Raw genomic sequence first — 21,538 nt, 5'->3', positions numbered from 1 at the left:
GAAAGCTCCTCTCACCTGTAAAGGGTTAAGAAGCTAAAGGTAACCTCGCTGGCACCTGACCAAAATGACCAATGAGGAGACAAGATACTTTCAAAAGCTGGGAGGAGGGAGAGAAACAGAGGGTCTGTGTGTCTGTCTATATTCTGTCTTTGCCGGGGATAGACCAGGAATGGAGTCTTAGAACTTTTAGTAAGTAATCTAGCTAGGTACGTGTTAGATTATGATTTCTTTAAATGGCTGAGAAAAGAACTGTGCTGAATAGAATAACTATTTCTGTCTGTGTATCTTTTTTGTAACTTCAGGTTTTGCCTAGAGGGGTTCTTTATGTTTTGAATCTAATTACCCTGTAAGGTATCTACCATCCTGATTTTACAGGGGGGATTTCTTTATTTCTATTTACTTCTATTTTTATTAAAAGTCTTCTTGTAAGAAAACTGAATGCTTTTTCATTGTTCTCAGATCCAAGGGTTTGGGTCTGTGGTCACCTATGCAAATTGGTGAGGCTTTTTATCCAACATTTCCCAGGAAAGAGGGGGGTGCAAGTGTTGGGAGGATTGTTCATTGTTCTTAAGATCCAAGGGTCTGGGTCTGTAGTCACCTAGGCAAATTGGTGAGGCTTTTTACCAAACCTTGTCCAGGAAGTGGGGTGCAAGGTTTTGGGAAGTATTTTGGGGGGAAAGACGTGTCCAAACAGCTCTTCCCCAGTAACCAGTATTAGTTTGGTGGTGGTAGCAGCCAATCCAAGGACAAAGGGTGGAATATTTTGTACCTTGGGGAAGTTTTGACCTAAGCTGGTAAAGATAAGCTTAGGAGGTTTTTCATGCAGGTCCCCACATCTGTACCCTAGAGTTCAGAGTGGGGGAGGAACCTTGACACTGTCAAAGAAAGCTATCAGGTTGGTTTGACACGATTTATTCTTGACAAATCCATGCTGACTGTTACTTATCACCTTATTATCTTCTAGATGTTTGCAAACTGATTGCTTAATTATTTGCTCCATTATCTTTCCTGGTACAGAAGTTAAGCTGACTGGTCTGTAATTCCTGAGGTTGTCCTTATTTCCCTTTTTATAGATTGGCACTATATTTGCTCTTTTCCAGTCTTCTGGAATCTCTCCCGTCTTCCATGACTTTTCAAAGATAATTGCTAATGGCTCAGATATATCCTCAGTCAGCTCCTTGAGTATTCTAGGATGCATTTCATCAGGCCCTGGTGACCTGAAGACATCTAATTTGACTAAGTAATTTTTAACTTGTTCTTTTCCTATTTTAGCCTCTGATCCTACCTTATTTTCACTGGCATTCACTATGTTAAATGTCCAATCACCACCAACCTTCTTGGTGAAAACCAAAACAAAGAAATCATTAAGCACCTCTGCTATTTTCACATTTCCACATCTGTTGGGAAAATGACACATCAGGGCACAGACTATCCAACATGTTCTTGAAATGTATTGGAGACAATTTTTTATTTCAGAAGTTGAGTCCTCCCAAGTGCTGTAAGGCAGTGACTTTGGGAAGTTCTAGCAGAGGTGATTCCACCAAGTCCTAGGAAAGAGGGGGTACTATTCATTCTCTCTGTGGTGCAGGCGACCAAGTGCCAGCTCATGCCGAAGCCCCAGGTCAATTCACTTGTATATTAGTATAGATCAAAGTAATTGTTAAATGTGTAAGTGTAGTTGGTGTTTAAACTTCATGAAAACTAATGGGATATTACATGCATTGTCTCCTGTTATAATGTAATAGCAAACATTTACATTGTGTATACCCCTGTAAATAAATAACCCATCAAGCAAGAAGGAAGCCAGTGGAACGCAAATGAAGAACTTTAACAGAAAAGTACTAACTTCAAAGCAAGTGGTCATTGTGTGTAATGATCAGAGGTCAAAGACACAAGATGCATTCCTCACTCTCTGTCATCAAAGGAAAAGTCCTTGTGGGTAGTGACCCTGTCAGCTTGTTTTCTGTGAGAAGAAACTATAAGAATGGATTCAAGGAAAGATCCTGCATCTCTGGATTCTTTGGACTCTTACAAGGACGTGAACTAGATGCAAAGCAGAGCTCTCCAGAGACAATCTGAGTACCCTGAAAAGACTTTTGGGAAACCTGGCAATTTATTACACCATGGCCACCATTTGGATTCACCTGTACATATATTTTACCTGCTTTAACCTCTCAATAACTCTCATTCATTTTTCTTAGCTAATAAACATATAATTAGTTTACTATAGAATTGGCTGCGAAAATTGTCTTTGGTGTAAGATCATAGAATCATAGAACTGGAAGGGACCTCGAGAGGCCATCTAGTCCAGTCCCCTGCACTCAAGGCAGGACTGAGTATTATCTAGACCATCCCTGACAGGTGTTTGTCCAACCTGCTCTTAAAAATCTTCAATGATGGAGATTCCACAACCTACCTAGGCAATTTATTCCAGTGCTTAACCATTCTGACAGTTAGGAAGTTTTTCCTAATGTCCAACCTAAACTCTCCTTTCTGCAATTTAAGCCCATTGCTTCTTGCCCTATCTTCAGAGTTTAAGAAGAACAGTTTTTCTCCCTCCTCCTTGTAACTACCTTTTATGTACTTGAAAACTGTTATCATGTCCCCTCACAGTCTTTTCTTCTCCATATCTGGAGTACCAATTGATCTGGGGTAAGTAACTGGTCTCTTGGAACTGGGAGCAACCTGATATGGTGTGATTTTTGGTTTAGTGACCTTTTATCACAAAGTTCAGTTTGTCTGAGTGGAATGATAGACTGGAGAGTCTGAGGGAACTGATGGTCACTTCATGGTAAGACTGGTATAGTGATCCAGGAGTTCATATTTGTTACTGGCTTGGTGAAATCTAATTATAGAATACACCACCAGTTTGGGATATCTGCCCTGTTTTCTGACAGTCTGTCCTAAGGTAGGCACTCACATTTGTGAGCCACTCCAGAGAGTATGACCTTCTCCACCTGTCAAGGTAGAGGACATAACATGGTCCACAATGTCAATTTTTAAGTATAATTTTATGATACTCCAATGTTAAGAATCAGGAATTTTGTAGCATATCAAAACAGATATCTAAAGCAAGAAAATACTTTGTTTCCAAAAGAAAAATCAAAGTAAAATAAATAAGAGCTCAAAATAAACTTCATACTCTATCTGTGCACATGAATATTATCATTTTGCTTATGTTATTATGCATAAGCTACTTTTGCCAAGGACTACTTACTTTGCTCCGCTATTAATATCACTGCAACTTGTGATGCAATAACTCCCACCCATTTCTGAGAACAGTGCAGGCAGTTTATCTGTTAACTCACAGGCTGCTAGCTGCCTTTATAAAAAGTTCTTCCAGTTTTGCATACTTCCTCATTGAGCTAGTTTCACTGCAAAGATGAAGAAGCTCATTTACTTAGTCTTGTTTAAGACAGCTCTGCTTGCTTTTACAAATGTTTCTGCACTTGCAGATGAACATACAGAGCATGTTAAAGAAGGCAAAGCTATTGATGCTTGTCCTATAAAGCTCAAAACCAATGGGGAATGTGAAGAAGGAGAGGAATGTCCATATCAGATAAACCTGCCTCCGATGACCATCCAGTTACCCAAGCAGTTCAGACTGATTGAGAAGACTCTCAAAGAAGTACAAAATCTTAAAGATGTAGTAAACAAATTGAAGAAATCTTGCCAAGACTGCAAGTTGCAGGCAGATGACAACCAAGAAAAAGATAGTACTGAATTCCTGGCACCTAATACAGAAGTCCCAACAGAAAACAGTAAGATACAAGATAACAGAGTAAAGGAATTACAGAGCAAAGTTAATAAACTGTCAGCCAGTTTGAAGAATGCAAAGAATCGGATCCACTCACTGCAGGGTCATCTGGAAAAAATAAGCCTCATCAACATGGACAACGTAGAAAGTTATGTCGACAGCAAAGTAGCAAATCTGACATATGTTGTGAACAATTTGGATGACAGATGTTCTTCTAAGTGTCCAGTCATACAATCAAGTCCTGGTAAGTGAAGCTATATTTATAAATTTTCTGTATTCTGTAGAATTATTTAATAGAACAATTTAAACATATTTTACCACAAATACCTTTCCTATCATCTTCACAAATTAAAAAGCATTATAAAATTCACTCTTATTGTGGCCAGGAAGGACTTGCTGGAAGATATTAAGTGCTTTCAACTCCTGTGGGAGTTGCAGGTACTCAGTACCTCTCAGGATTTGACTCTAACATAGTACTTAAAATGTAGCCCTCCGAAGGGAACATTTATTTTAACATTTGTTCAGCAGATATGCATATTGTATTTACTCATATTCGCATACTGCTGCCATAGCAATTCAGAGCCCAAATATTAAGATGGAAATGAAATTCCTTTATATATTTAAATTTTATTTTACATTGTATTCAAAAGGAAATATCCACTTTAATTCTGCATTACACTGAAAACTGAACAACTATTTTTGGCTTGGATGTTTTTTCACATTTTTGAGGGATTAGGGGAAGGGAATGAGAAAGATCTGGCCCTAAGATTTCAATACTTTTACTATCTGACTTTCATAATGAAAGACTGGAAAAAGAAACATCTAAAAATATCCTGGAATTGTTGTAAAATGGCCTGGAAAGTGTTAGCTAACAACAAAGGAATCTAGTGGAAGGTGTAAGTTGTATAGATGGATAACAAAATCATTATTTACCATAGCTACACGTACATGTAAGGCTTGGCTAAAAATCTAATCAGTATTAATGTTTCTCAAATGGAAGGCACACAGCGCTATTTTAGCAATAGTGGAATATTGGCAAGAATCTAATATATAAACAATGTAAAATGAGACAATAATGTGGGAGTTTGGGGATTTATTTCCTTTTAAATACCATGCTGTGAGGGACTTATTTTTTTATCTTTTTAAAAATCCTGTTATGATTATTAAAAGAAAAAGAAATGGAATTGGTAGATTATATCATGTTAACCTTTACTTTTGCAAAATTAATATGATTAGCATTTTAATTTTTACATTGTCTATATGTAATTACAATTTTGATATTACATTTAAGGATTTTTAGAAGTAAGAGGCATTCACAAAAGTGTATTCTGCCATCCAGATACCATACATAAAAAGAAAAGGGTTCTCTAGTGATTAAAACAACAACAGGTCACTGCACTAAATTTTTGAGCCACAAAACTGCTTACCAATCCTCCAAGCTAAAAAAAGTATGACGTATAAAATTAGAGACAGGTCTTTTGTCTATCGGAAGGCATACCTGCAGGACCTGCCCTCCTTCACTCCCATCTACAATACTAGTCTATTTAAAGAATATCAGAGAAAACTGCAGATAGTACAACGAATGCACTGCTGAAATTCTGAAAAACAAGATCAGCAAAAACACAAACAGGACACAAGAACAACTTTATTTAATAGCAATGTCTTTACTAGATACCAGTAATCAAATGTCATGCTTCAGGTATAAGATAGTCACAGAGGTCAAGAAGGAACTTTTCCTACCCATTATGTACAACTCTCCATGAGTTGGGTAGGTGCATTCTAAATTCTGCATTCAATGGGTAGGTGCATTCTAAATTCTCATCACCACCACCACCTTTTTCTGAAACATCAGTTTTGGTCACTAGCGCAGGCCAGGCCAGTCTTGTGTTACTATATTCTTGTGTTACTATAACACATGTGGAAAAGGTAACTGATGCTAAGTAATGTTCAACCTACAGTCTAAATCCAGGCAGTTTGTATTAATATTTAATAAAAATATTAATACATAGCATTTATATATAACAAACAGTCCAACAGTGATAGTGAAAATGTTATGGTAATATGTGCATTATGAAACTAGAAAGGATGACAACTAGTTTTCGCTCATAGGACCGAATCCTGACTTCAGTATAGTCAATGGCAAAACTATTATTGACTTAAGTAGGAGTAGGGTTGGATCCATAGGAGATGTGTAATTGAGACAGACACTCTTTGTTCACATTTATTCTGAAACTTAGGCCACTTACCATCTTATCCAAAGTCCATTGAAGTAAATGGGAGTCTTCCCATTGTCTTCAACAGGCTTTGGATGAGGCCCTAGTTAAGGGCCTAAATATAGATTTAGATCCTTAACTTTAGGTACTCAAGTTTGAAATTGTTGTCTCTAGTCTCTGGATGTTAAAAAGAAAGTTTTATCTATCAGAAATCTTCCATGACTCCAGTTGATATGTGGATGAAAGTAAAACAAAGAAAACCATTAATAACTATTATTATTTTCATGAGTTAGGGTTGACCACAAAACTCAAGAGTGGAGGAGAATAAATAAGTCACTTATGTAATCCTAGAATATCCTTGAGTAACATTGGCATCCCTATTCTATGTAATTAACTCCCATGTTAAATTCTGTCTCATATACAACATATGTACATTCCATAGCAGCATTAGTATCAACCACAAAGTTAAGGTTACACTGAGATTTGAACCCAATAAAAGAATAAGATTTCTCTTTCACACTTTAAAGATTGAATTTAGTCTCCTCATTTGACAAAATAACTCTTCAAAATAACCTGTTCAGTATTGTGTCCAGTTCTAGGCACCATGATTTCAGGAAGGATGTGGACAAATTAGAGAAAGTCCAGAGAAGAGCAACAAAAATGATTAAAGATGTAGAAAATATGGTTTATGAGGAAAAATTGGGTTTGTTTAGTATGGAGAAGAGAAGATTGAGGGGGGACATGATAACAATTTTCAAGTACATCAAAGACTGTTACAAGGAGGAGGGTGGAAAAATTATTCTCTTTAACTTCTGAGAATAGGACAAGAAGCAATGGGCTTAAACTGCAGCAAGGGAGGTTTAGGCTGGACATTAGGAAAAACTTCCTAACTGTCAGGGTGGTTAAGCACTGAAACAAATTGCCCAGGGAGGTTGTGGAATCTCTGTCATTGCAGGTTTTTAAGAACATGTTAGATGAACCCATCAGGGATGGTCTAGTTATTACTTAGTCCTACCTGGGTACAGGGAACTGGACTAGATGACGCTTCCAGTCCTACAGTTCTACTGTTCTATGATTCAATAGAACAATTTATTCTCTCTGTAATTTCTTAAATAAAATAGTTACTAACTTTTGCAGAGAAAATAATTATAAAATGCTCTCTTTCTGAAGTTTTTCCTCATTTCCTCTTAATAAGCAGTTATTATTATTAATAACATTTGTATTTTTCCAGTGGTGATATACAATTAAAACGTAATCAAACACACCCATGCATTTAAATGAATTTATAGTAGGAATAAACATTCTCAAAATAGTTTCCAACACTTAAAACACTTCCTCTGAAAGACATCAATGAAATATTGTTATGTTAATGAACATATTTTGTTGTGGAACATGAAGTTCTAGGAATGTGTCATTTGCAGCATATCCTGTGAAAACTCTTGAGCACAGCATCAGTATTAAAGTGGTTATAGATGGATTTCTAATCTTCAGGAAACACCTGGAAAACATGTTTTGTATAAAATAAATTATTGATAGGAAGACGCGTCACGCAAATGGATAGGCATACTGACTATTTCTTTATTATGAAGTCAGCAATTCTACATGCACAGGAAAGCACTGTCACTTTTCTAGCTACATCTTTCTAGGGATCATAGAATTGGCATAAAATTACTAGTTTCCTCCTATTTCCTAAAGTATTGTAAATAACTGACCACTGACATATGAAAAATTCCCATTGTCTAGACTAACAGCCAATACTAAGAGCCATCTTTAAGTCATCCTGATATGAAATAAACTTCTCATATGACATACTATAGCATGAAAGGTAGTGAATTATAGACATTAATATGACAAAGTACAATGAATATATTCCACAAGAGGAGCAAATTCTACAATACATAAGAGAAAATTAAGGTATAGTTGAATACATGAGTTAAAAAGCATTTGAAATAATAGAATGGAAATATTAGGCCAAATTCACCACTGAAATATGCCACCATTAGCTCATGGAAAAGAGTTCCAATAATGGAAAGTATACAGAGGGGGCCAACTTCGGCTGAAAATAGCAAACAACTTCACTGAGTGAAAAGGGAAGAGGGGAAGAGGCCAGCCCAGTGAAAAGTGGGCAATATTGGCCAGAAATGCAGTGTTGTCAAGGTGGCTGCGTAGCCATCTGATGCAACAGGCTCCTGGTGGTGGATACCTATGGAGTAGCCCTGATGTGAATAAAAGATGCCCATACTTACCAGAACTCTGACTGCAGAAACACTATTTGACCTCTGGAGAGATAAGTCATCCCACAGGATGCAACCCTCAGGGTGTGTGTTTTGCACCTCCTTGAACCAGTTTTGTGGAATTTAACTCATTATTCTTTATGGATATACATGCAAGAAATAAGCAGCAAGACAATTTAATGGAGCTATGTAGCATTTTTAGATCAACATTAATCATTTGTATTGTTTTTGCATTCATTAATAAATAAGAAAAATAGAAGAGAGAACTTGCAGGCAAGATACTGCTAAAAGTGCTGAAGAGAATACACGGTGTATTTAAAATGTAATTTTTTATATTACCATAGTCTGGAATGCTTGATGTGGTTTACTAGATATTAAAAAATATTAAATAAAAGACTGTCCGTACTAATTCTATCTATTTTCCCCCTAGTTATACAACTAATGCAGAGAGACTGTGCTGATCATTACACAGCAGGTAGAAGGCGTAATGGAATCTACAGAGTTATTCCTGATCCAAAAAATAATAGCTTTGAGGTTTACTGTGACATGGAATCAATGGGAGGTGGCTGGACAGTGCTACAGATGCGTCTAGATGGTAGCATTAACTTCAACAGAACATGGAATGACTACAAAAATGGCTTTGGAAATCTCAGCAGGGAGTTTTGGCTGGGGAATGATAAAATTCATCTCCTGACCAAAAGCAAAGATATGCAGCTGAGAATTGAGCTTGAAGATTTCAATGGTCTTCGAGAGTATGCGAAATATGAACAGTTCTATGTAGCCAATGAATATCTCAAGTACCGTCTAAGTGTCAGTGGCTACAGTGGTACAGCCGGAGATGCCCTGCACTTCAGTAAACATTACAACCACGATCAAAAATTCTTCAGTACTCCGGACAAAGACAATGATAAGTATCCATCAGGAAATTGTGGGGCTTACTACAGCTCTGGCTGGTGGTTTGATAAATGTTTGTCTGCCAACCTAAACGGCAAATACTATCACAAAAAATACAAAGGTATTCGCAACGGGATTTTCTGGGGCACGTGGCATGATGTTTCTAATGATCTTCCAAATGGTTATAGGCAAGCTTTTAAACAGGTAAAAATGATGATCAGACCCAAAGCCTTTGTGCCATAAATCAGCATCCTCTGCTGTAACCAGTTTGTAATGGTCATACTAAAAACATCATACTTATTCAGTATCATATTCAAAATACAAATATTGGAGTATTTTAATATTCAATTCTAATATAATCCTTCCAAGATGAAAGAAAGTATCTCAACATAAAATGTTTATTGATCCCCCTCCATGCCCTATAAAGACAGTTTTAATGCTTCAGAGTAGCTGTTGCTAAAACTTCAGCATTGTTAAATTCTGAATTTGAAGGCATTGATTTTAATGTTTCAGTTGTACTTTTACTATCCGCAGCATACCAGGTTTCTACAATCTACAACTTTTAAAAACTTCTACAAAGGTAGCTGAATGAAAACCCATATTTTTTGCCTGAAAATATCTCGCAAACATTTCTGATTACATGTAACCACTTAAGATGAAACTCAGTATCTGCTTATCTGGATCTCATTATATCATCTGTGCCTTCATAAACATTACAAATATATGATCACAACACCACCACGAACTTAGAAAGTGGTATCCTATTTTAAAATGACTGAGGCAGAGATCACCTAATTTGCTCAAAGTCACAAAGCAACATTGGACACAGAGTCAGGAATTGAAAACAGATTTTCTGAGTTCCCAGTCCATCCCCTTGATCAAAAGACCATCCAACCAAGTATAGTTGCAGAGTTGAACAAAAGGAAATGGAAAGGGTGTGTAGACTAAGTATGGAGTGAAACAGCACCTCCACAGGATGTTTTCCCCCAAGCTGTTTGCTTCGAGACCACGCTTTTTGCTTCTTTGATGAAGGAAAGTCAACAGCTCCACAGCTTGTCAGAGAGCTATGCTAGCAGGACTGGAGCAGGAAGCATCAGAAAGGATTGAGTTCTTGTATTATTGCCTCCAGATCTACAGAAATGGAGTTTGGTTCCCTTACAGCCTAAAACCGCGTGGTTTCACACCCAAATCTCCCTTCCTCTGCATCCTCTATTCAAGGTGAACTTTATGAGATTGCAAGGATTCAAACTTAATTTTTTTTAACTTGTCAGAATTTTTTATTTATCACCAGGGAAAAGATTATGTAGAAAAACACACACCCAAATATAAAATCAAAGTAGGGTTTCCCCCCAATGAATGACTTTTATACAATGAACAGAAGGGAAGCAGAGATTTTCTTGTTATTGTTGTTCTGAAGTGTAAGAAATAAAATGTAACAGACGTTCAAACATTTCATGAATTACAAACCAAAGAGACTTTCCAAATCATAATGAATACTGTACATAGTGAATTTAAATTTGATAAGATTAAGGCCTTGTCTGTACTTAGACAGGTTATACTGGCTCTCAGAACTAAGTAAGTTATAGTGGGACAAAGACTTTTTGCTGGTATAACTGCATCTACAGTAAGGCTTTTCCTGGCATAGCTACATCAGTCAGGGGTATGACTTTTTCACACCTAACCAACATAGCTATGCCAGCAAAACTTTTAAGCGTAGTCAGGTCCAATACTTACAAACATGACATTTACTACTTTTCGATATACCAAACTGAATTGTGCATTAGTGATTTATGTACAATGATCTATGGTGACAATGACCAAATTATAAGATATTAATATATTTTAAAGGAATTATAAATATTTTGATGAGAAATGTCATTTGCTTTATTATGTTTTCATTTTAAAAGATGGATGGAAGATTTTAATACTATCCGATGTATACTCTTTGCTCGAGAACACATTTTGAAGTTACATTGTATTTCAGGATAAAAAGGAATTATTTAAACAAAAAAAAGTTTTTGATGCACTGGCTAGAAGAGCGATTTTTAGTAGAATATTATTGTATTTAATCACTTGGTATAAAGTGCACTAACTGTTCCTAAACAATGAAAAAGAAATGTATTTGGAAACTTATTACTCAGCTAATTTGTTACAAGTGAAACTGACCTTTGTTTCTTGTTTAATGATCCTTTTTTTAAATTATAGACATTTAAAAATCAGAATACTATTTATATTATTTACAGGATTCTTGACATGTTGTTAAAGGGAAAAAATCAGTCTAATGTTGATAGTTTCAAAGCTGGATACTGCCTTCCTAGAACTAGTGGGCTGGATTCTCCAATTATTCACATTCGTTTTATACAAGTGTAACTTCAGTGATTTCAATGGCGTTACTCTCAATTTACACTGGTATGAATAAAGGCTAATTCACACCCATTATGTCCATACGGCAGTTATAGTACCTGTTTGAAAGGTTCCTTGATCTGAATCCTCGAACACAGTATCTCACAAATTATTCCTTTGATGTTCTATAACAATTCAATCACTGATGAAACAGACTGCAGTAAGCGAACTCAGAATGGCCAACTGTTGACAAAAGGGCTGTGGAATTTTACACAGCTGACTATGGGTACCTTCCAGCTATGGAGGTGCAGTCTATGGACACTACAGGCGAGCACATAATACCAATGGCTGAATTCTCAGACATCAATGTCAGGTTACTCATATACTGCTGCAGAACGATTGGGTCCCAGACCCTGTAGTTTTCATAGGCTGCATCTCCATATTAAAGATAAGGCAGCTGTAAACTGATCTGTTTTTAAATTATGTGAGATCTTTGGGCTCATGTACAGCTGTTAACATGATCCTTGACTGGACAAAGTTTAGCATCTCTGAATTAAAGCATTTAAAAAAGAAATCTTATACAACCTAAACACTCTCTTTCTCTACACATGGGCTTAATAATGCAAAGTATGTCTTTCAATTTACAAAAAACACATATATGATAATAAAATTTTTAATCTAATAAATGCACTTGTCTTTTTGATCTGGATACAATTAAATGTTGGATTTTTAGTAATGAAGATTATTAACATCAGATTTTCAAGCAAAGGTCCTATGGGACACTTTTCCACAGAATACGAAATAAAACTCATCTGTTCAAAGTGATCAGCCAAGCATGCTATAATTTCCTGGCATTCCATGGGGTTGTTTAAACAAAGAAAACTACCGAGAAGGAAAGACAAAGAATATCTTTAGAACTGAAAGCCATATTAAACAGCACTGATTTGCCATTTTTCATGCAAGTAACAGTGGGAATAACTCTATTCATCTCAGTTAAAACGCCATGTTCAGTGGTCTTTTGACAGACACAGGGGTCTCTCAAAACTTCAGAAAAGACCTACTTAAGATGTTGAGTTAAAATATTTCTTTCTCTAAGAAGCTTTTCATGCAAGTGTCAGACCACAACTATGTTTAAATTTATCTGACATTTTCAAAGGAAGTTAAAATGAGATAAGATGAGACCACACCTGGAACACTGTGTTTATAATTTAACTACTGCAGCTCATTATTTTTTTTTAATTTAAAAAGGGAGTATTCTGCCAAAAAAAAAAAAACTTACCTGACATAGAAATGACAGAAAAGGGTTTGTTTTTGTTTTTGTTTTTAAAAGCAAAGTATTACCTAAAAGTTTAAACTTTCTCAGTGTAATAAAGATCCAAATATTGACTTGCCAAAGAGATAGGTCTGAAGTATAAATTCACAACTGTGTTTTGGCTTCATTCTTCATGGGTTAAAAAGATGAATATCACACTTCATATAAGACTAATGAAATTGAGATAGGTTGCAAAGAAACACAGCTAAGCGGTACATTATACTCAAATATGAAATTGCTGAGCTACTAACTGGGGTATATAACCTATCATTTAAATCAGCTTTTATACCACATGACTTGGCTAATGTGATGTCAATTTTTAAAAAAGACTCCAGATGTGATCCTGGCAATTACAGGCCAGGAAGTCTAACTTCAGTGTCCGGCAAACTCTTTGAAAGTATAATAAAGAACAGAATTATCAGACACATAGATGTACATGATTTGTTGGGGAAGAGTCAAGATGGTTTTTGGAAAGGGAAATCATGCCTCACCAATCGACTAGAATTTTTTGAGGGGGTTAACAAGCATGTGGACAAGGAGGATCTAGTGGATATAGTGTACTTAGATTTTCAGAAAGCCTTTGACAAGGTCCCTCAACAAAGGCTCTTAAGCAAAGTAAGCTGTCATGGGATAAGAGGGAAGGTCCTCTCATGGATCGGTAACTGATTAAAAGATAGGAAACAAAGGTAGGAATAAATGGTCAGTTTCAGAATGGAGAGAGATAAATAGTGGTGTCCCCAGGGGTCTGTACTGGGACCAGTACTATTCAACATATTCATAAATGATCTGGAAAAAGGGGTAAACAGTGAGGTAGCAAAATTTGCAGGTGATACAAAACTATGCAAGACAGTTAAGTCGAAAGCAGACTGTGAAGAGTTACAAAGTGATCTCACAAAACTGGGTGAATGGGCTACAAAATGACAGATGAAATTCAACGTTAATAAATGTGTAAGCAGAGTCTGGATGAGCTCTCCCCTGACATCTAGTGGTGAGCTGTGGAAAAAGACTTCAGAAGCTGATCTCATTTGCATGATGCTCAGCATGATGGGATTGCTTGCCCAAAAGATTATTTGTGGCTGGTGTTGAATCCCCAGTCTCCTTGGTATTGGGGCAGGACTAATAAAGGGTTGTAATAAAGTGTTGTTATCCTTGTTGTGTGAACCGAGGGCAGCAGAACTGTACCTGGCATACCCCAATGGAGGGACTCACCCTCAACTTAACAGCACTCGTTAGGCAGGGGATATGGGTTCCAAAGCCCAATGAGTTGAGAGAGGGTGGGGACAGGTATTTGTATCTGGTGGGCTGGGCCTGTTTAAGGGTCCTAGACACCATTTGACCTGTCCTCTCTCCATGGTATAATAAAAGAGCTAATTTAGACTCAATTGAGAGTCTTGTTACATATTACAGAGTTGAAATCACTGATACCTAGGTCTAAGTATTAGACCTACTTTGGGAGAGTGTCTTTATTGCAAGAGACTGCACAGTGTGCACTGGAAGTGTGGCTCCCCCAGTAACAGCTGAAATCACTGAGAGCTGTGTTAAGTGTGGGTGGGGGACCCTGAAGACTGCTTGGTAAGCGGGCAGCTGATGGAGAGGTATGGCTAGCAGGGAAGCTGGTGGTGAGGCATGACCAGCAGGGTGGCTGGTGGAGGGGTGTGGCAAGTGGCCAGCAGAGCCCTGCAGAGGCATGGCAATTGGCTGTTGGGATGATGAGTGAGTGCCTGAGCAGTGCGGTATGTAAGGTGCCTCCTTACCCCCACCACTCCACGGATGAACCTCTGAACTCTGGGGCTGCACTGGCCAAAGGACAGCAAATGTGAGTGGGGTACAGAGAAGGGACAGGCACGTTAAAGGGACTTTTGGGTTGCTGGATTTAAGACAATGAGGGTAAAAGGACACTGCCCAACTTACTTGGGGGTGGGTCTTTTGATCATGGTTTGTGTTTATGAACCATAGTTGCAGTGTTTTCCCAAATTAATGCTAAGTTAATTCCCTCCTTTTATTAAAGTTATTGCTACACTCAGACTCTGTGCTTGCGAGAGGGGAAGTATTGCCTCTTTGAGGCACCCAGGGGGTGGTGTGTAATTGTCCCAAGTCACTGGGTGGGGGCTCGAGCTGTTTGTGTGTTGTATTGTTGAAAAGGAACCACTAGATACTGAACCTGGCCCTTGTTGCTCTTGGCTCCACCTGGCAGAAGGGTTACAAAATAATGCACATTGGAAAACATAATCCCAACCATACTTATAAAATGGTGGGGTCTAAATTAGCTATCACCACTCAAGAAAGAGTCATTGTGCATAGTTCTCTGAAAACATTCACTCAATGTGCAGCAGCAGTCAAAAAAGCTAACAGAATGTTGGGAATCATTAAGAAAGGAATAGATAAGACAGAAAATATCCTATATTGCCTCTATATAAATCTATGGTACGCCCACATCTTGAATACTGTGTGCAGATGTGGTTGCCCCATCTCAAAAAAGATATATTGGAATTGGAAAAGGTTCAGAAAAGGGAACCAAAAATGATTAGGGGTATGGAACAGCTTCCATACATGAAGAGACTAATAAGGCTAGGACTTTTCAGCTTGAAAAAGAGACAACTGAGGGGGGATATGATAGAGGTCTATAAAATCATGACTTGGTGTGGAGAAAGTAAATAAGGAAGTGTTATTTACTCCTTCTTATAACACAAGAACTAGGGGGTCACCAAATGAAATTAATAGGCAGCAGGTTTAAAACAAACATAAGGAAGTATTTTTTCACACAATGCACAGTCAACCTGTGTAACTCTTTGCCAGAGGATGTTGTGAAGGCCAAGACTATAACAGGGTTCAAAAAAGAACTAGGTAAGTTCATGGAGGATAGAGCCATCAATAGCTATTAGCTAGAATGGGCAGGGATAATGTCCCTAGCCTCTGTTTGCCAGAAGCTGGGAATGGGTTACAGGGGATGGATCTCTTGATGATTACCTGTTCTGTTCATTCCCTCTAAAGTACCTGGCATTGGCCACTGTCCAAAGACAGGATATTGGGCTAGATGGACCTTTGGTCTGACCCAGTGTGGCTGTTCTTATGTTCTTATATTCATATACAATCCCTGGAATGTGTAAAGAATTCCCCTTGCTGCAATGGTGTGTTCCAGTCAGATGGAAGTTTTAGGCAAAGTTTAACACTAATGTAAGTGGGCACAACTCCCTCAACTTTAACTACTTCTTCCAGAGGTGAATTTGGCCACAATCTTCAATATTAAATCCCACAGAAAACTGATTTAAGACAATAGGTCAGATTCTACTTCCCTTCCTCAAGTCCTCACACCAGATATATATGACATATGTCAAGGTCAAATGGATTAATAGTTTTACTACAAAATTGTAAATCACAAATTCTGATACAGCAAACGGTCACAGCTCCCCTTATTTAGATGGGGGAAGCAAGGCATAGGCATCTGGACTGTAGAGAAGGCAGAGAGCATGTGACACCTCCAAACCTCATGCATCTCAGGAATCTGCAAAATCAAAGGAAGCTCCAATCATAGGGAAGTTATGCACCTCCACGTCACTCCTGCTCCTAGCTTCACGGCTTCTCTAGGAGCTGAGCTGCCACTAGCTGGCCCCACCAAATTTGCACTGCACTTTACATCTGTGTGAAGGTGATAGTGTATACCAGAAATTAAGGTTGCTTCTAAAAGTATTTATATCTCTGAAAATCCAAGAGGAATGCTGCCTGTTTTGCAGGGATCACATCATGCAGAGAAGCTGTTCCTCAGTCTCTAGGACTGAGCAACAAAAATCCCACAAAATCAGAACTCCAACCATACAATGGCCACATGAAAGGGTTTTGTGGGGTCCTGGTAGAGGAAGCATACTGTATTGGCTCTACTCCCCACTTCTGCGAGTTCAAAGGCCTTTCTACCTCTACACACTGACCCCATGCTTCAAAGTGGAGGGGAATGTAGAGCACTTAATAGTAAGGCCATGACCTCTCAGAACCTCCAGCTTTCTATAGCAACAAATGCTCAGAACCGGATCTTCATCACTTAAAATTCTTCAGTAAATAAAAGCACTAATTTAGTGCTTTACTGAGCCTCTGTAGCACAATCCCCATCCAGACTCATTTGTGCTAGTCTTCAATTGGTGCCTCAAATGCTCAACTCAATGAACCCACACTATGCTCGTCATATATTATACATATACATATTTGGAAACTTAACTTGCTCTTTTCTTTGGATATTATCCAAGTATTTCACCTGCTAAGAGAAGCGAATGCCATGTCCATCACCAGTGTATCGTGACTGAAGATGATTTTGTGAAATGAAGAGGTCTGCTCAATCTTACTTTATGCTCACTAACACTATCCAGAGTACACCAGCTGAAGCTCCCTACTCCATCCCACCAAGCAGTTGAACTAGTAGCTCCTATACAGTGCTATCAGTGTGTTAGTATATGTGACATTTCACAGATTCATCAGGTGCCTTTTTGAAGCAAGCAAACATCTATTGACCATGTTTATCTTTCTTGGGCCAGACTGTAGCCATATTCAATCTGCATTCTTACAGCATTTCCCACCAACCATGCTTAATTTTGGGCACCCACTAAAAGGTTTTATAATAAATGTCAGCTCACATTATCACCACTGTGCTGGCTCACCAGTGACCATTTCAACTGGACAGAAAATGTTCACTTAATTAGTTCACTTTGTTAGATTCCTGTGGGTGGAGGTGAAGGCAACATCTGTCTTTCCTATCTGTGCTAACATAGTTATATGGCTTTTTGTTGTTCCAGAAGTCTTTCAAGCATATAATATGCAGAATGAGCCTGGACAAGCTGATGTTTTGAAAATTCTTCCTGCAGCTGTGTCAGGTTTTTAGAGTTTGGATAGAAAAGGCACAGATTTCACATGCTATTGAAACATGTTGTCACTACCATGGTTACCATGTGAAAAGACATAGATGAGCACATTTCAGCAAGTAGATGCATATAGATCAACAGCAAGAAGATTTTTTTTATTCTAAATACTTTCACTCAGCTTCATATACAAGACAGAAAAAATATTTTTCTCCTATAATACTATTAATGCAAATGGCAATTTTTCTAGGCATTTTACCCTTTTTATATAGTTTGGTAACAAGCACTTTTAGAATTATCCCCTTACCTAGAGGGTTTAAAAATATGGTTATTTACAATATATCGGTTTTAACTCACTATTATTTAGATTTAAAATATTTTGGCTTAAGAAAGCTTAAAGGTTTTTGTAGTTACAAGGTATCTTTTGAATTATACTGGCCAGTGTGACGCCTGGGCAGTGCAAAGAGGCCAGATAATAGCTGTATATAGCCAGCTGAGGTGAGCTTTCAGTTGCTGTAAGGCTGACATAGACTCATAGAAGATATGGGTTGGAAGAGACCTCAGGAGGTCATCTAGTCCAACCCCCTGCTCAAAGCAGGACCAACCCCAACTTAATCATCCCAGCCAGGGCTTTGTCAAGCTGGGCCTTAAAAACCTCTAAGGATGGAGATTCCACCACCTCCCTAGGTAACACATTCCGGTGCTTCACCACTCTCCTAGTGAAATAGTTTTTCCTAATATCCAACCTAGACCTCCCTGTGACAGGGTGTGCAAACCCTGCACTGGAAAAGAAAGGGTTAACCCCACACTATGGGTGGCAGAAGTCCCCCCCCCCCCCAGGCCATGCTGGGCATGCTCCAACTGCTGCCTCAGTATAAAAGGGAGCAGGCCAGCTCATTCTGAGCTGATTGCTGGAGGGGAAGAACCTTTGGCCGAAGCTCCAGCTGAAGAGCCGTAACAGCCCTTGCCTACAAGAGCCAGAGACCCAGTGAGCCGAATTGGAGACCCAGAGCCCAAGAAGCTCCGGAGAACCATCCACGGTGATGAGCTCAGAGACCCATATGCCACACAGACAGCAGTGTCTGGAATTCTGGTAGGAAGTGACCCAGGGAGGGTGAGGTCAGCGTGTTTCAGTGGGATTCCCTGCTGACCCAGTGATGGACCACTCCATCATTATTAGTGCCCTGGGTTGGGGCCCGGTGGAGTTGGGTGGGCCCAGTCCACCCTACCCGTGCCATCACCAATCTGGTAGTCACCCCCACCTTTCCCTGCCATAGTGACTCTAGCCAGTAGGCTATGCTGCCCTGTGTCTGAGGACCGCCACAGCGACTCTATTAGGCTGTGCTGCCCTGTGTCCAAGGGCTGCCATTGTAACTCTGCAGTTGCCCAAGGGCCACCAGGGAGATTAACTGCAGTGATATCACTTCTCTGCCCTGCCCCAACGGGGGATGGGGTGTGCATACACCATGACACTCCCCCACTGCAACTTGAGACCATTGCTCTTTGTTCTGTCATCTGCCACTTCTGAGAACAGCCTAGTTCCATCCTTTTAGAAACCCCCTTCAGGTAGTTGAAAGCGGCTATCAAATCCCACCCCTCACTCTTCCCTTCTGCAGACTAAATAAGCCTAGTTCCCTCATCCTCTCCTCATAAGTCATGTGTCCTGGCTCCCTAATCATTTTCATTGCCCTCTGCTGGACTCGGTCCAATTTGTCCACATCCTTTCTGTAGTGGGGGACCCAAAACTGGATGCAATAATCCAGATGTGGCCTCACCAGTACCGAATAGAGGGGAATAATCACTTCCCTCGATCTGCTGGCAATGCTCCTACTAATGCAGCCCAATATGCCGTTGTCCTTCTTGGCAACAAGGACACACTGTTGACTCATATGCAGCTTCTGTTGACTCATATGCAGCTTCTCGTCCACTGTAATCCCCAGGTCCTTTTCTGCAAAACTGCTGCTTAGCAAGTTGGTCCCCAGCCTGTAGCAGTGCCTGGGATTCTTTCTTCCTAAGTGCAGGACTCTGCACTTGTCCTTGTTGAACCTCATCAGATTTCTTTTGGCCCAATCCTCCAATTTGTCTAGGTCACTCTGGACCCTATCCCTGCCCTCCAGCATATCTACCTCTCCCCCCATCTTAGTGTCATCTGCAAACTTGCAATCCATCCCATCATCCAGATCATTAATGAAGATGTTGAACAAAACCGGCCCCAGGGCTGACCCCTGGGGCCCTTCGCTTGATACCGGCTGCCAATCAGACATCGAGCCATTGGTCACTACCCGTTGAGACTGATGATCTGGCCAGCTTTCTATCCACCTTATGGTGCATTTATCCAATCCATACTTTAACTTGCTGGCAAGAATACTGTGGGAGACCTTATCAAAAGCTTTGCTAAAGTGAAGGTATATCATGTCCACTACTTTCCCGAGATCCACAGAGCCAGTTATCTCATCATAGAAGGCAATCAGGTTGGTCAGGCATGTAGCCAGCTTCTATGTCACTCCACCCTATCCAGTGCAGGGAGCTTGCCCAATGTACCATTGGACTCTGCCAATTCTCAGTGAGTGGATGGTCCTTTGGGGACTACACTGCCAGCTGGTGCAGTTCAAAGTAGTTCTTAGGCAACTCTAACATATGCCAGGGCCAGGTCTAAATCTGTGCAGGTCAGAAAAGGAAGGGTTACTATGAGACTTTGTCTGTGTCGTACTCTCATATACACACAAACAGTGGGATCCATGCAAATATTTGAAGAACTAGAAATATGTAACCAACTCCTTGGTGACTTGCTTTCTTTCCTCCTGCACTGAGCAGAGGAAAAAAATAAGGAAAATATATTCAAAGTAAGACAAATTTACATTCATCCCTAGTCTATGCACCATGGAAAAGTTCTTCCATCTGAAGAATCCTTGTCAGACAACTTTTCCCATGCTGCACAGATCCAAAGCAGCAGAAACAGGATTTCACTGACAGTGTGAAAGCCATAATATTGCCCTTAATTATTGAGCACAAGCCCCATCTATCATTTTGAGCTTGAGCTGACACTGGAAAGGGTAAAACGCCCATAAAACTTCATGGGGATTTTGTTGCTTTATGCCTTTTTATCTTTCAATTTGATGAGGATAAAAGGAGTGTGATAATTGCACCTGTATTGGCAGACCACCATTTACTGCAGACTAAAGTCAGAATCTAAGTCTTTCTTGAGTGGACGATCTCTATCAGGTCCATCAGTCTCTGAGGATGGAGCAACAGAGATTCAAACTCTGAGGGAAAACATTGCTTAGCCACTGGCCTGCGAGAGGGAAGTGCCTTCTGCCTCCTTCTGGCTGCCAAATGCAGTATGAATGGAAGGGTCTACTGACAATGCACCAGTAGAAGCAGACTGGAAGCAGCATTTGGCAAGATGGAAGAGACAGAACTGGGAAAGAAGAAAAAGGGTGGAAATAGGTAGGAACTGGGAAGCTGGAGGGGGCTGGGGGAAAAGCACCAGTGGATGGGAACAGGATGGGGACAGGCACTTGGAAGGAAGTAGGAGTCAACAAGGTGGAAAGAGGTCAAACACTTGGGAATAGATGGAGATGGGAGTAGGCATGGAGACTGGGTTCCCAAGGAGGTGGGTTCACATAGGCTGCAGGGGTAAGTTCCAGTTTTTACCTTGAAAGATATGGGGGGTCACCAGCTTGAAGTAGCGTGGTCATAAAAGCTTTCTTGGGGATTTCCTTCTTCTACAGATTCAGGACCTAAGTGGACCACATGAACTGAAAACAGGCAGAATTCCCTCCTCAGAGTAAGGAAGAGTCAGGCAGAAGACAACTGAAGCCTGCCCAGTAAAAAAAGTTAGGTGGCATGGCAGATGGGAAGACAGCTGGATTTCCAGAAAAACAGGATTTCTGTGTCTGAGAGGAGGATTTTGTGGCAGTTGCCACATAAGGTAAATTCTGTGG

The 21,538-nt window shown here is 39.5% G+C and overlaps 2 protein-coding genes across 3 annotated transcripts in view; one reads left to right on the top strand and one right to left on the bottom strand.

The window, feature by feature from the left end:
• Nucleotides 1–21,538, bottom strand: part of CCDC146 (coiled-coil domain containing 146) — a 114,083-nt gene that overhangs the window by 68,238 nt on the left and 24,307 nt on the right. The gene's annotated exons all lie outside the window — the stretch shown is intronic.
• FGL2 (fibrinogen like 2) lies at nt 3,307–13,176 on the top strand. The gene is made up of 2 exons (XM_048836445.2): nt 3,307–4,001; nt 8,635–13,176. The coding sequence occupies exons 1-2, from the start codon at nt 3,383–3,385 to the stop codon at nt 9,339–9,341; spliced, it is 1,326 nt and encodes a 441-aa protein (XP_048692402.1). The 5' UTR covers nt 3,307–3,382; the 3' UTR covers nt 9,342–13,176.

Source organism: Caretta caretta, chromosome 1 (assembly GCF_965140235.1).
Source record: "Caretta caretta isolate rCarCar2 chromosome 1, rCarCar1.hap1, whole genome shotgun sequence".
Lineage (NCBI taxonomy): Eukaryota > Metazoa > Chordata > Testudines > Cheloniidae > Caretta > Caretta caretta.
This window is presented reverse-complemented; position numbering and strand designations above follow the sequence as displayed.

Bases quoted from the DNA above. Each gene is read 5' to 3' on its own strand.
- FGL2 (XM_048836445.2), top strand. From the start codon at position 3,383: ATGAAGAAGCTCATTTACTTAGTCTTGTTTAAGACAGCTCTGCTTGCT. The intron at 4,002-8,634 runs GTAAGTGAAGCT...TTTTCCCCCTAG, and splicing joins AGTCATACAATCAAGTCCTG to TTATACAACTAATGCAGAGA.